Source organism: Sorex araneus, chromosome 5, assembly GCF_027595985.1.
Source record: "Sorex araneus isolate mSorAra2 chromosome 5, mSorAra2.pri, whole genome shotgun sequence".
NCBI classification, from domain to species: Eukaryota; Metazoa; Chordata; class Mammalia; order Eulipotyphla; family Soricidae; genus Sorex; species Sorex araneus.
This window is the reverse complement of record NC_073306.1, coordinates 5,247,251-5,259,755: the sequence shown is the minus strand read 5'-3', so window position 1 is coordinate 5,259,755 and position 12,505 is coordinate 5,247,251. Positions and strand designations below refer to the sequence as shown.

Genomic DNA, 12,505 nt, shown 5'->3' with positions numbered 1-12,505 from the left:
GCATCTTCCAAGGCCTCCCCCTCTGCGCTGCGAGCCGCTGCCCCTGGCCCGGCTCAGCCTCCCTCCCCCCTGCACGGCCCAGCTCTCCACAGAGAATATTCGTTTCTCATTAACAGAAGCACCATGCAACCCCCGGGGTTGATGAGGGCCCTGAGGGCCAGAGTCTGGCTTCCCTGGGCTCAGGCTGTCCTGCCGGCCTAACGTGTGACCCTGAGACAGTTGGCGAATTCCTCGGCCTATTTCCTCATCTGAGAGAGGAGGGTCAAGCACAGTGTTTTCTCACTCGGCACCGTGAGGGTGGTATTGCGTTAGCATTTCCCCACTCACTTTATTTTATTTTTTTTGCTTTTTGGGTCACACCCGGCGATGCACAGGGGTTACTCCTGGCTCTGCACTCAGGAATTACTCCTGACGGTGCTCAAGGACCCTATGGGATGCTGGGAATTGAACCCGGGTCAGCCGCGTGCAAGGCAAACACCCTGCCTGCTGTGCTATTGCTCCAGCCCCCTCCCGTCACTCTAAAGGGTAGTTCTGGGTCACACCTGGCAGTGCTCATGTGCTGTCAGGGCCAAACCCAAAAATCCTTAAAAGTACAAAATGGTCTCTAGCTCTCTGGCCACTTTCCTGACACAATCCTACTTTCACTGGGGGCCACACCTGGTGATGCTCAAACTATACAGTGTTGGTGGTTCAACCTGGGGGTCCTACACACAAAGCATGTGCTCGGTCCTTTGAACCATCTCCCTGGCCCACTGCCATTTTTTAAGGGACACCCAGTGTTACTGGGGGCCACTCTCGTTTGTTCTTTATTTGATGGGGGGAGGATTCCATACCCGGCAATGCTCCGGGGTCACTCCTGGCCCTGCACTCAGGAATTACTCCTGGTTGTGCCAGGGGGACCATACGGGATGGCAGGAACTGAATCTGGGTCAGCTGCGTGCAAGGCAAACACCCTCCCTGCTGTCCTGTCACTCTGGTCCCTTGCCTCTGTTCCTGAGACTCACTCCTGGTGGTGCTCAGGGGACCCTGCCTGCTGGGATCAGACAGAGGGGGCTGTGTGCCAGGCAAGCACCTCCACCCCTGTTCCACCTCTCCAGTCCCCCCTGCTGTATTTTCAGGGGGGCCACACCTGGCAGTGTTTGGGGGGTTTCCCTGGTTCTGCGCTCAGAAGTGAGCCATGGTGCTGCTCAGGGGACCACATGTCCTGCCAGGTTCAAGCCAAGGACAGCTGGACCTCAGGCAAGCAAGCATTGGTGCTCCCAGCCTCGGTATTATCTTTTATTCTGGGTGCTCAGGACCCACTCCTGGCTCTGTGCTCAGAGGCGGGCTTGGGGGGCCCTATAGGATGCTGGGCATCGAACCCAGGTCGGCCACATGCAAGGCAAGCACCCTACCCGCTGTACTCTCCAGTCCCCTCAATGCGATTTTGAGACACAGCGTCTGCCTCTGGCGCCCCTCTCTCCTCCTCTGGGACACACGTCCCCACCCTCCACCCCCGGGGCCACCTGTAGTGTAGACGCTTATTAGCACAACGCACCTGGAAGAGATGTGGACACAGTAACGCATGTTTCAGCAGGGGTGAGGCTGTGCCTCTCTCCAGCATCATTTTCCTTAGGGGCCGAGTTTGCAGTGAGGGCTGGGGGTTGAGGTAGGTCAGGGATTGCCATCACTCTGCTCTCCCACTGACGAGATCAGCATCTTACCCCCCCGTACACCCCGTCTGTTTCCCATCACTTGCTGACTTCCTAGGGAGAGGTGACAGAAGACATTCCCCTATGACTTCATCTCTGGGACTTGCCTCTCGAAATTCCAGCTCGATCAGTCCTACCCTGTAAGGGAGGGAAGAGGGGTGGGCATTCCAGAAGTTCCTTGCCATTCCCAGCCTTCAGTCAGGTGACAGGGGGGAGCAGGAGCCCCCGAGAAGGGGGAGATGGAGACCTGGGGGGGGGGCCCTCTCCCTTTCCTGGCTGGCTCATGCCGGTCTTTCTGCAGGGACCCGAGTGTGGGGGGAACCCAAGGCTGGTGGAGACTTAGCGGGACGCTGTCAGAACCACGGACAGCGGCCAGCCAGGGCCGGGTCCTGTGAGCGCCAGCCAGACCCGGCGGGCGGTGGGGTGGGGAGAAAGGCAGAGAGAGGGAGCGGGGTGTTTGCCGGGGCTGAGTCACCCGTGCACCCCGCACTTGCCACGGCATGCAGGAGTCGCCCCAGCCTCTCCAAGAATGGCCGGGGGTGGGGGGTGGAAGGGACAGCGCCCCGAGAAGGCCCCCCGGATCGTGCCGGGAACAGAGGAAGCGGGAGCCGGGGGCTGGTGGACGGACGTTTCTATACAAGGCTTTCTGCGCTCCGCAGCCTCCACCCGGCTGCCAGGAGGGCCACATTCCCCCGCCCTGAGCTCAGCGGGCCGGAATGCGGCAGATAAATCAGAGATAACCCCTCCGGCGGCCCGGCCGCTCCGGATAAAAGGCCCAGGGAGCCCGCCGGCCCAGCAGCACGTCCTCGAGTGGCCGTGGTCCGACGGGACAGAGACGCACAGCGGCAGTGACCTTCGCCCGCCCCTCCAGCGCCATGGACGGCCTGACCGCGCTGCCTCGGACGCTCCTGCTCCTTCTGTTCTTGCTCCTGTCGCCGCTGGGAGGCTGGTGCCACCCCATGCCCGGCACTGAGCAGACCCCGGAGGAATGGCGCTTCCAGGTGGGCACTGGGGGGCGCTGCGAAAGCAGGCATTCCGCCCGGGGAGGGGGGGTGGGGGGGTTGCCCCAGCGGGGAGTGCGCGAGATGGGGAGGGGGCAGGACCCCAGGCCGGGGCGTTCCCCTGAGAACCCACCCGCCCCACCGCAGGAGATGATGCGGTTCCTGAAGAAGATGAAGACGCTGGAGAAGTATGCCTCGGGCCCCGTGGAGGCCCAGCGCACTGGCCTGGCCGTCCACCCAGTGACCAGGCCGCAGGCCGTGCTGACCCGCCAGGTGGCCAGCAGCACCAGGCGCACAGACTGCTTCGGGCGGAAGATGGATCGGATCGGATCCGGCACCGGCCTGGGATGCAAACGTGAGCGCCCGCCCCTCCCTGGGAACTTGGGGCTTCTGAATGGCACTCACGGCCGGGGACGCCCCCCCCCACTTCTGTCTCCCTCAGCCTCCGGGTTTCCCCTGAACTGCCCAGAGCTTCACGGGCAGCGGGTCGGACCCCCCAAGGCTAGTCACCCCCAGTTGACACACGCCTGACCTGCAGCCCAGGGAGAGGGAATATTCCAAAGTCTCAAATGTGGAGCTGGGAGGAGGATGGGGGTGCGGGCGGAGGGAGTCTGGGGGGGCTCTGTCCCCACGGAGGTCTCCGGACTAACGCTGTCACCCCCCCCTTTCTCCGCAGAGTTGAGGTCCTAGGTCACGTTGTGGCTGCCCTCCTTGGCTCCCGGCTTCTCTCAGAAGGATTTCTATTTATTTCTATTTTTATTTTTACCTGTGATTGTTTTATATAAGATGATTCTGAGCTCAGAGCACAAATAAAATCAGCATCAGACATGCCTCTGGCTTTGTGACTGTTACGTCTGCTCGCATTCACAATCACCGTCGTTTCTACATGGTCACTGATCCCTGGGACTCCCGGGAAGGCCCGAAGCACCTCAGCGGCTTCAGTTGGGGGCAAGGCTATAAGGGCGGGTCAGGTAGGGCTGGGGGCTCCAGACAGGTCCCCGCCTCTGAAATGTCCACAGGCCCGGGACTCGGCCTACCGAGGCACGCCTACTCTTCAAAGCCCCGCGCTCAGGGCCGGGCAAAGAGAGCTGCGTTCAAGCCACGTGGGGGTCAGTGCCCCTCTGCCCACTTTCCACTAGAGGAGCCATTTCTGCTGAGAGATGCTTCCAGAAGGTCTAAGTAATATCTCAGAGTCTGGGGCAGGGTGTTGTGTGTGTGTGTGTGTGTGAGAGAGAGAGAGAGAGAGAGACAGAGACAGAGACAGAGAGAGACAGAGGGGAGAGATGCATTTGCATTCCTGATTGGGGTGCACCCCCACCCCACCCCGAATCTCAGCGTCCAGCCTTCAATCCTGGCCCCACCCCAGAGAGAAGCCTTTGACCCAAGTTTACTGCGCTTTACTCCTTCAGCCCACAGGTTTGGGGTGTCTAGTAAGAGGCTGGCATTTCAGGGGAGCATTTCCCGGGGCTCCAGCCTGGTCACTTCCTCTCTGCCCCTTACTCCCCGGCAGGGGCCGAGGTGACCTGGGGTCGGCCACAGACTCCAAGCCTGTGCCCAGCGGCCGCGGGGGTCGGTGGGGTGCGAGTCCCCTGGGGCAGGCTTTTTTCTCTACTATTTGATTTTGTTTGGGGGCCTCGCCTGGGGGTCCTCAGGGCTTACTCCTGGTTCTGCACTCCGGGATCTCTCCTGGTGGGATCCTCGGGGAACCCTCTGGGGTACCAGGGACCAAAGCTGGGTCGCCCGGCAGCATTTAAGGCAAATGCCCTACCTGCTGTACTGTCGCACCGGCCCCGGTTTAAAATTAATACAGGAATATAAAATTTTAAAATAGCTTGAATAATTCACGCTGATGCTTTATATTTTATATGAAATAGATAAATCCCGCAAATATACAGTTTAGTAGGAGTGAGGAGTGATGGGGCTGGAGCGATAGTACAGCCGGCGGGGCGCTTGCCTTGCACATAACAACCTGAGTTCAATCCCCGGCATCCCATAGGGCTCCAGAGCACTGCCATGAGTAATCCCTGAGTGCAGAGACAGGAGTAACTCCTGAGCACTGCCAGGTATGGCCTCAAAACAGAAAAAAAAAAGTAAAAGAGTGAGGAGTAGAGAATTAAAATTTCAATAAAAACCTGAATAAAGGGGCTGGAGCAATAGCACAGCGGGTAGGGTGTTTGCCTTGCACGCGGCCGACCCGGGTTCGATTCCCAGCATCCCATATGGTCCCCTGAGCACCGCCAGGAGTAATTCCTGAGTGCAGAGCCAGGAGTAACCCCTGTGCATCGCCAGGTGTGACCCAAAAAGAAAAAAAAAAAGAATTGATCTTTAGTAGGAAGCCTACCATGGGGTGGGGGAGGGGAGCATGGGGCACTGAGAGGGGTGGGGGACACTCGACACCGGTGGCAGGTCGGGCTGGAATGATTTATGCAAGAAGCCCTACGATTAATCGTATTGTTGGGGCCAGAATTATAGGATAGTGAGGGGCTGGAGAGATAGCACAGCGGGTAGGGCGTTTGCCTTGCACGCGGCCGACCCGGGTTCAAATCCCAGCATCCCATATGGTCCCCTGAGCACAGCCAGGGGTAATTCCTGAGTGCAGAGCCAGGAGTAACCCCTGTGCATCGCCAGGTGTGACCCAAAAAGCCAAAAAAAAAAAAAAAAAAAAGAATTATAGGATAGTGGGGACAGTGCTTGCCTTGCACACGGCTCACCCAGGTTCAATTCCCGTCACCCCATAGAGTTCCCTGAGCACCACCAGGAGTGATCCCTGTGTGCAGACAGGAGACCCTGGGCACCACCGGGTGTGCCTCCCCCCAAAAATAAAAGTATTGTAAACCATGGTGCCTAAGATAAAAATAAGAAGAATAAAAATTGTGTTGTTTCATAAAAGGTATTGATTTTTTTTTTTTTTTGCTTTTTGGGCCACACCCGGCATTGCAAATTAGTCAAGGTATTGATTTTTCAAGATAAAACATATTGACTTTATGTTAGAAAATATTATATTATAAGTATATATTATAGATAAATTGTAAGTATCTGTTCTAATAAGCAAAAGATTATAGTAATAAAAAATCTCTCTCTATAAAAAAAATCACCAGGGGCTGGAGCGATAGTACAGGGGTAATTCCTGGGTGCAGAGCCAGGAGTGACCCCTGTGCATTGCCGGGTGTGACCCAAAAAGGAAAAAAATAAATAAATAAAAAAATTTAAAAAATCACCAGAATAGACAAAGAACATTCAATATAGATGATACATTAATTTGTTATTGAAGACATATCAGCTTCCTTAGTGAGCTAAAAATAACCAGACTGATTCTTCTCCTTACCCACCTCCCTTCCCTTCTGTCTTTTGGGGCACCCCCGGGGCTGCTCAGCCCTTACCCCTGCCTCTGCACTCGGGAATTACTCCTCGTGGGACTTGGGGAGCCACCTGGGACGCTGGGGACCACGCCCAGGTTGCCAGGTGCAAGGGAAGTGCCCTCCTCACCCTTCAGGGACTCGGGATCTTGTTTCTCTTGGGCTGGGATTCTCTGGTGTGCTGTGTATTTCTTTGCAGACTTTTCTCCACCTTCTGTTTTTTGTTTTTCTAAAAGTTTCCTGAATCTCATCTTGAACTAATTAATCTTTTCCCTGGTTGTTGTTCTTCTCCTGCTCAGAACTTCTATCGAAGTTAGAGTTTCTCCTACTGGGGCTGGAGCGACAGCACAGTGGGTAGGGTTTGACCTGGTTTGATTCCCAACATCCCATACGGTCCCCTGAGCACCGCCAGGAGTCGTTCCTGAGTGCAAAGCCAGTAACCCCTGTGCATCGATGGGTGTGACCCAAAAAGTCAAAAAAGAAAAAAGTTTGCCCTACTATTCCCTTCACCTCTGTCCCTTTGATGGCAGCGTTCTCTCTTCTGCTCTCATGCTTTGCTGACAACCCGTGCCACTGTATTTTTTTTCCTTTTCTTTTTTCCCTCTTATTTCTTTGAGCTCATTAAACAGTTTCAACATGAAATGCTTTGGGGAGACTTTTGCCCCAGCTCCTGCTTCTCTTATCCACAGAGTACTAGAGCCTTAGGGTGAATCCAGAGGCTGCCTGGGAGCCCCACCTGGGAGTGGAGCCCCTCGACATGTCCCCTCTGGTTCCCCCTGAGTGATCCAGAGCTCCAAAGGCAGAGAGCGGAACCCTGGGGTGAGTCATCCTTGGTTTACAGGCGACAAAGCGGAGGCCCTCTGAGAAGCCCTCCCTGCGCCCCATATATTCCCCCACAGCCCATATTCGATTCTTGCACCCCGTATCCGACCCTGCACCCCGCATCTGTCCAGGTGGTCCAGGACTCACTGCGGGTACTTTTACTTTCCAGGCTTAAAGCCTGTGTCTCTCTCTGCCAGCAGAATCGTTAAGGACCCGGGCTCCAGCCGGAGAGCTGGCACAGCGGGTATAGCGCTGATCCTGCACGCGGCTGATCCGGGTTTAATTCCCAGCATCGGGACCCCTGAGCACCACGAGGAGCGACCCCTGAGTGCAGAGCCAGGAGCAAGCCCTGGGCACGGGCTATGAGCGAAAGGGCCCTGGCAAGGGAAGCCACTAACCTTCCCGGCTTCTGGAAAGCCCCTGGCTGCCCGCGCTAGGACTGGAGCGGGCCTCACCCCCGGGGGGGTGCTTGGAGGCCACCAGGGCTACACCTGGGGGTGCACACGGGCCCGTGCTGTGCTCCCAGACCCCTTCCTGCTTCCCTGGGCCCACGGCCCCCCATACCCACGCAGGCTTAGGGGGCAGGGGGAGACGCCGAGACAGGCCCTGGGTTCACGGCTTGCCCAGCTCTGAGGGATTTGGTAACACCGCGAGAATACAGGACTTGGGGGGCTTAGGGGGGGCACACGGTCTGGGTGGTGTCAGCTGAGAGAGGGCCAGTGCCTTGACAGGGAGGAACCCCGCGTCACAGTGCCCCATGGGAACAGCCCTACCCCGAGGCAGACGTAAGTCCCGCCAGGCCAGGGCGAGACTGTGGGAGAATCTTCATGTCAGATGAAGCTCTGGGCACAGAAGGCGCCACGCCCAGTCAGGGGGTTAAGGAAATCTTACCACACGAGGCTCAACCGGTAACATGTTAGTAATCGCGCAGACAAGAGCTTAGTGGCTCCAGGGTGAGATGACTGTCACACACTTTTTTTTTTTTGCTTTTTGGGTCACACCCGGCAATGCATAGGGGTCACTCCTGGCACATGCACTCAAGAATCACCCCTGGCGGTGCTCGGGGGACCATATGGGATGCTGGGATTCGAACCCGGGTCAGCCGCGTGCAAGGCAAACACCCTACCCGCTGTGCTATTGCTCCAGCCCCCACAACACACACTTTCTTTTTCTTTTCTTTTCTTTTTTTGCTTTTTGGGTCACACCTGGGTTACTCCTGGCTCTGCACTCAGGAATTACCCCTGGCCGTGCTCAGGGGACCATATGGGATGCTGGGATTTGAACCCGGGTCGGCCGTGTGCAAGGCAAACGCCCTACCCGCTGGGCTATCGCTCCAGCCCCAACACACACTTTCTTTTAAGGAAATCTTATTTGATTATTTTGAGCGAATTAATTGGAAGCAATTCAAAATAAATCACTAGGGCCTGCTGTCGAGGCAGGCTTGGGTGGTGGTTGGGGAAACAGAAAATAATGGTGGTGGGAAGGTGTCATGGTGGTGGGATTGGTGTTGGAATAGTGGATGCAATAAATAACTGTTGAACAATTGTATGAAACTAAAATAATTTTTAAAAAAGGGGGGGTCCCGGAGCGATAGTACAGTGGGTAGGGCGTTTGCTTTGCACTCGTCCTGGGTTCAATTCTCGGCATCCCATATGGTCCCCCAAGCACCGCCGGGAGTAATTCCTGACGTGCAGAGCCAGGAGTAACCCCTGAGCATCGCCAAAAAAAGGGAGAGGAGGTGGGCCTGGGGATGACTCAAGACTCAAGTTGGTGGGGCTGGAGCGATAGCACAGTGGGTGGGGCATTTGCCTTGCACGTGGCCGACCCAGGTTTGATTCCCAGCATCCCATATGGTCCCCCGAGCACCGCCAGGAGTAACCCCTGAGCATTGCCAGGTGTGACCCAAAAAGCAAAAAAAGAAAAAAAAGACTCAAGTTGGTGCCAGGTATGCCCAGTGCAGAAGATGCTGGGTCCCACACGCACCACCCATGGACCCAGGCTGCCAGGTGTGGCCCCAGGTAAGGGGACACAGATGCAGAGAGAGCAGGGCAGGGCCAGCCCAGGCACTCAGGGGCGGGTGCTGTCTGGCTCTCCAGAGTGCCAGGAGCACAGACGGGTCCAGAGACGGGAAGAAGCATGATCTCCCGCAGCTTTAGGGGGGCCTGACCCTGCCAACACCCTCATTTCTTAAAAAAACAATGGGGGGTGCAAAGTGATATGGTACAGCGGAGAGGGTGTTTGCCTTGCATGCCGCCGACTCGGATTCAATCCCCAGCCTCCCATGTGACCTCTGAGCACTGCCGGGAGTAATTCCTGAGTGCAGAGCCAGGAGTCACCCCTGAGCATCACCAGGTGTGACCCACCCCCCAAAAAAAAGACAAATAAAAGTTGGGGGCCATGCTGGTCAGTGCTCAAGGGTGACTCCTGGCTCTGTGCTCAGGGATCACTCCTATCGGTGCTCAGAGGGCCATACGGGATGCCGGGGCTTGAACCCAGGCCCATGTGTGCAAGGCAAATGCCCTCCCTGCTGTCCTATCTCTGGCCCCGACACCCTCATTTCCATGATGCCTCCTCTGGGAGACGGCCCATTCCTGAGGCTGAACCACCGTAGCCCCGGGGGCTCCCTGTGCCCCTCCCCCTCCCACGCCTGAGGGCTGGGCCCCGGGGGCCCTCGGGGACGTCCACGTGGACGAGGCCAGCAGCATCTCCGCCAGCTGCCACCAGCTCAGTCGCCGGCTCCAGGTTTGCTCCTTCACCCCCGAGGTGGGCCGTGCTGCAGCTGGCCTCGGGCCACTTCTAATGGACACAGGACGACGATGAAGGCAGCCCCCAGGGGAGGAAACAAGAAGCTGCGGGTTCGAGACTCTCAGAGGAAGCGGGTCCCGTCTGGACAGAGCGATGCGTGTGATCGGAACGGTCATTCACAGCAGCGAGGACCTGGCGCCTCTCCCGGCCACCGAGACTCAGGCCAGGCCCCCAGTGGGTCCCTCAGCCGAGTGCGGGCAGGGCTGGATCGCCCAGCTAGTCACCGTGAGTGCCCTGAGCCAGTGGCACTGGTGGAGGGGTCACCTGAGACCCAGCCACAGGTGCGCTTCGTAAGGGCGAAGGTTTGGGGTGACTCGCTACCGGGTTAACTCTGTGGCTCTCTCCCCCTGGGCACTCTTCCCTCCGACTGGGGGTCCCGGCACACCACGCCCAGTGAACTTGAACTCTGCGGGGCTGTGCTTTCTGGGAGACCCGTCCCCCGGCTTCTAGTCCCCGTGACCTCAGCTGTGTACTACTCACGGCTAAGGGCCCCCGACACTGCCTTGTGTCTAAGCCACTGTCCCCAAACTTGCAAGATGGCCTGACAATTCCCAGCGGGGGGCCTCCGTCTCTATGGCTGGGTCGCCCCCTCAAGGGCGCCGTGGACGGGGAGGGGCGGCTCCCGAATGCTCGAGAACGACACTGCCGGGCGGCCATGGAGAGGGTGAGGCTGAGCGCCAGTGTAGACCCCAGTTCCGGCCCTCCCTCCCCTCGCCGTGACTAAGTCGCCTCCCCCCGGGATGAGGGAACAGGCTTCTTGCGACTCTTCCGCCCGCGAGGGCCGTGGGGGTGGGGGTGGGTCTGGTTCCTGCGTCTTTTCCATCTCTTCTCCCTCCTCTGAGCCTCTGCACGGCCCATAAGTATGAGGTCCTGGGCGCGGGGCACAGGAGCCCCTCGAGCGAGCGGGCAGGGGAGTGGCGTGGAGAGGAAGCCCAGGTGGTCCGGGTCTCTCTCAGCTCCCCCGGGTCTCCACACAGAGCCCACCCTGCTCCGTGCATGGTGCTCGGTCCTGCGCCCCGTCCCCAGCACAGCTCGCTGAATACTCTTCTTGCCACCTCGGAGGTGCCAAGCAAACCCTCTGGGGGGCAATCGAGGCCCTGCGGAGGCCTCCAGGGCCCACTTAGCGGCCCCCCGGGGAGAAAGCTGACTGGAACGGAGACAGGGTGGGGTTTGGGGGCTGCTTCCGGAGGCGGCTGTCGCTGGGCGTCGGTTCCCCGCCGCCTTCAGAAGGGACCCTGCGGAGACCCCCCACCGCGTGCCCTTCCAGCCGTCCTGGCCGCATCCAAGGCGGCTGAAAGGGCAGCCCCGGGAGCCGGGGAGGTGACACGGGCACGAGGGGCTGGGCGCCCCCGCGCTGCTGAGCACCGACTCCTTTGCTGATAATGAGCTGCCGGCAGGCAAGAAGCCGCCAGCGCATTCCAGGGGTGCAGGGGGCTCCCCCGCTCAGAGCAGAGCCCCAGCCTGGGCCGTCCCCGCTAAGCTCTCGCAGTTCACGCCCTCCCCCCTCGGTCTGCAGCCCCGGACACCGGCATGCCAGGGAGCCGGGTCCTGCCCCCGATTCCTGTCCTCTGCCCGGGGACGTGCCGCTGCGTCCGGGCAGCCAAGGAGGAGGACTCAGCCAGGACAGAGCGGTCACACCACGTGCTTTCCCGAGCGGCCTCGAGGCGGGGTGCCTGGGGTGGGGGCGGAGGGTGCCCTTCTCTGCAGTGCTCCCCGGCCCACGGGGAGCAGAGGGAGGGAGGGTGGGCGGGGGCGGGGTCCTACCTAGAGGCTGGCGAGGATCCCCATACGCAGCCATGACAACATAGGTTAGGATGAGGGGTCCAGCCGTTCCCCTGAGCCGAGTGACCTTGGGCCACACATGGCGCTTGGTCCCTCCGGAGGGGGAGCCCGCGGGTGACTCGCCGTGGGACACCCCGTGTCCCTCCCTCTGCGGCAGAGTGCAGGGCAACGAGGAGGGCACCACCCACCCTGCCACCTCAGAGCCCCCTGGGAGGCGCCAGGGCAGACCCCACACTGCCCCCTGCCCCCGCAGGCGATGAGCCCCCTGAAGCACCTGCCGCTTGGGGCTGTGTAGCCCTCAGGCGTCTCCCTCCCCCGCAGTCCTGTGCCTCTGTGTCTCTCGGGGGTCAAGAGAATCGAGGCTTGGGGCAGGCACCCCTCCCCGGCACTGGAGGACACGGAAGGGCAGGGGAAACTGAGGCTCAGCTGCTGCCTTGCCACCAGCCACTTTCCCCGGAAGAAGGGGGTCACGAAGGGCCTGGCCCAGACTCGGCTTCTCTCAGCTGCGAGGTGGGGGGCAGAGACACCCACTTCCTCCGATGACCCACTTCCCAACTGCCCTGAGTGGACCGGGTGGCGGGCGGCAGGGGCGGGTGCCGGGAGGGGGAGCTCGGCAGAGGGGCGACTGTGTGTCCCCACGTTCCATCTCTGGGGTGCTGGGGTGCTTCACCCCTGCCGGGCACTTTCTCTCCCGAGCTCCATTCCTGCCCCTCAGCGTGCGTGCCAGTCTGTGAGTGCGCGTGTGCGCGTGTGCATGTGTGTGTGTGTGCGTGTGTGTGTGTGTGTGTCTGTCTGTCTGCATGTGTATTTGGGGGCTGAGGCCCTAGGGGCCTCCAACACGAGGGGCTCCAGCTGATTCCGTCCCCTGGCTCTGCACCTGAGAGCTGGGAGGGCGGGCGGGGGTGTGTGCGTCCCCGAGGGGGCTTCGGGGGGTGGTGCGAGCCCCAGGAGCATCTGACTAATTTGTCGGCGCTGCTGCTGTCACTTCCTTCTCCTCCCTTATTTGGAGCCCACGCCAGCTGAGCCCGAGAACCAACTGGGGAGAACG

General features: G+C 59.4%; 1 protein-coding gene across 1 annotated transcript; it reads left to right on the top strand.

Annotated features, from left to right (window-relative positions):
* The first annotated feature begins 2,179 nt into the window (after positions 1 to 2,179).
* Positions 2,180 to 3,508, top strand: NPPB (natriuretic peptide B). Its single transcript, XM_012932411.2, has 3 exons — positions 2,180 to 2,692; positions 2,840 to 3,047; positions 3,369 to 3,508. Exons 1-3 carry the CDS (start codon positions 2,567 to 2,569, stop codon positions 3,380 to 3,382), a joined length of 348 nt encoding a protein of 115 aa, XP_012787865.2. The 5' UTR covers positions 2,180 to 2,566; the 3' UTR covers positions 3,383 to 3,508.
* Positions 3,509 to 12,505: the final 8,997 nt, after the last annotated feature.

What these genes read in the sequence shown, in the direction of transcription:
- NPPB (XM_012932411.2), top strand. Translation starts at nt 2,567, where the DNA reads ATGGACGGCCTGACCGCGCTGCCTCGGACGCTCCTGCTCCTTCTGTTC. An exon ending in CGGAGGAATGGCGCTTCCAG is followed by an intron (nt 2,693 to 2,839) that starts GTGGGCACTGGG and finishes GCCCCACCGCAG; the next exon opens with GAGATGATGCGGTTCCTGAA.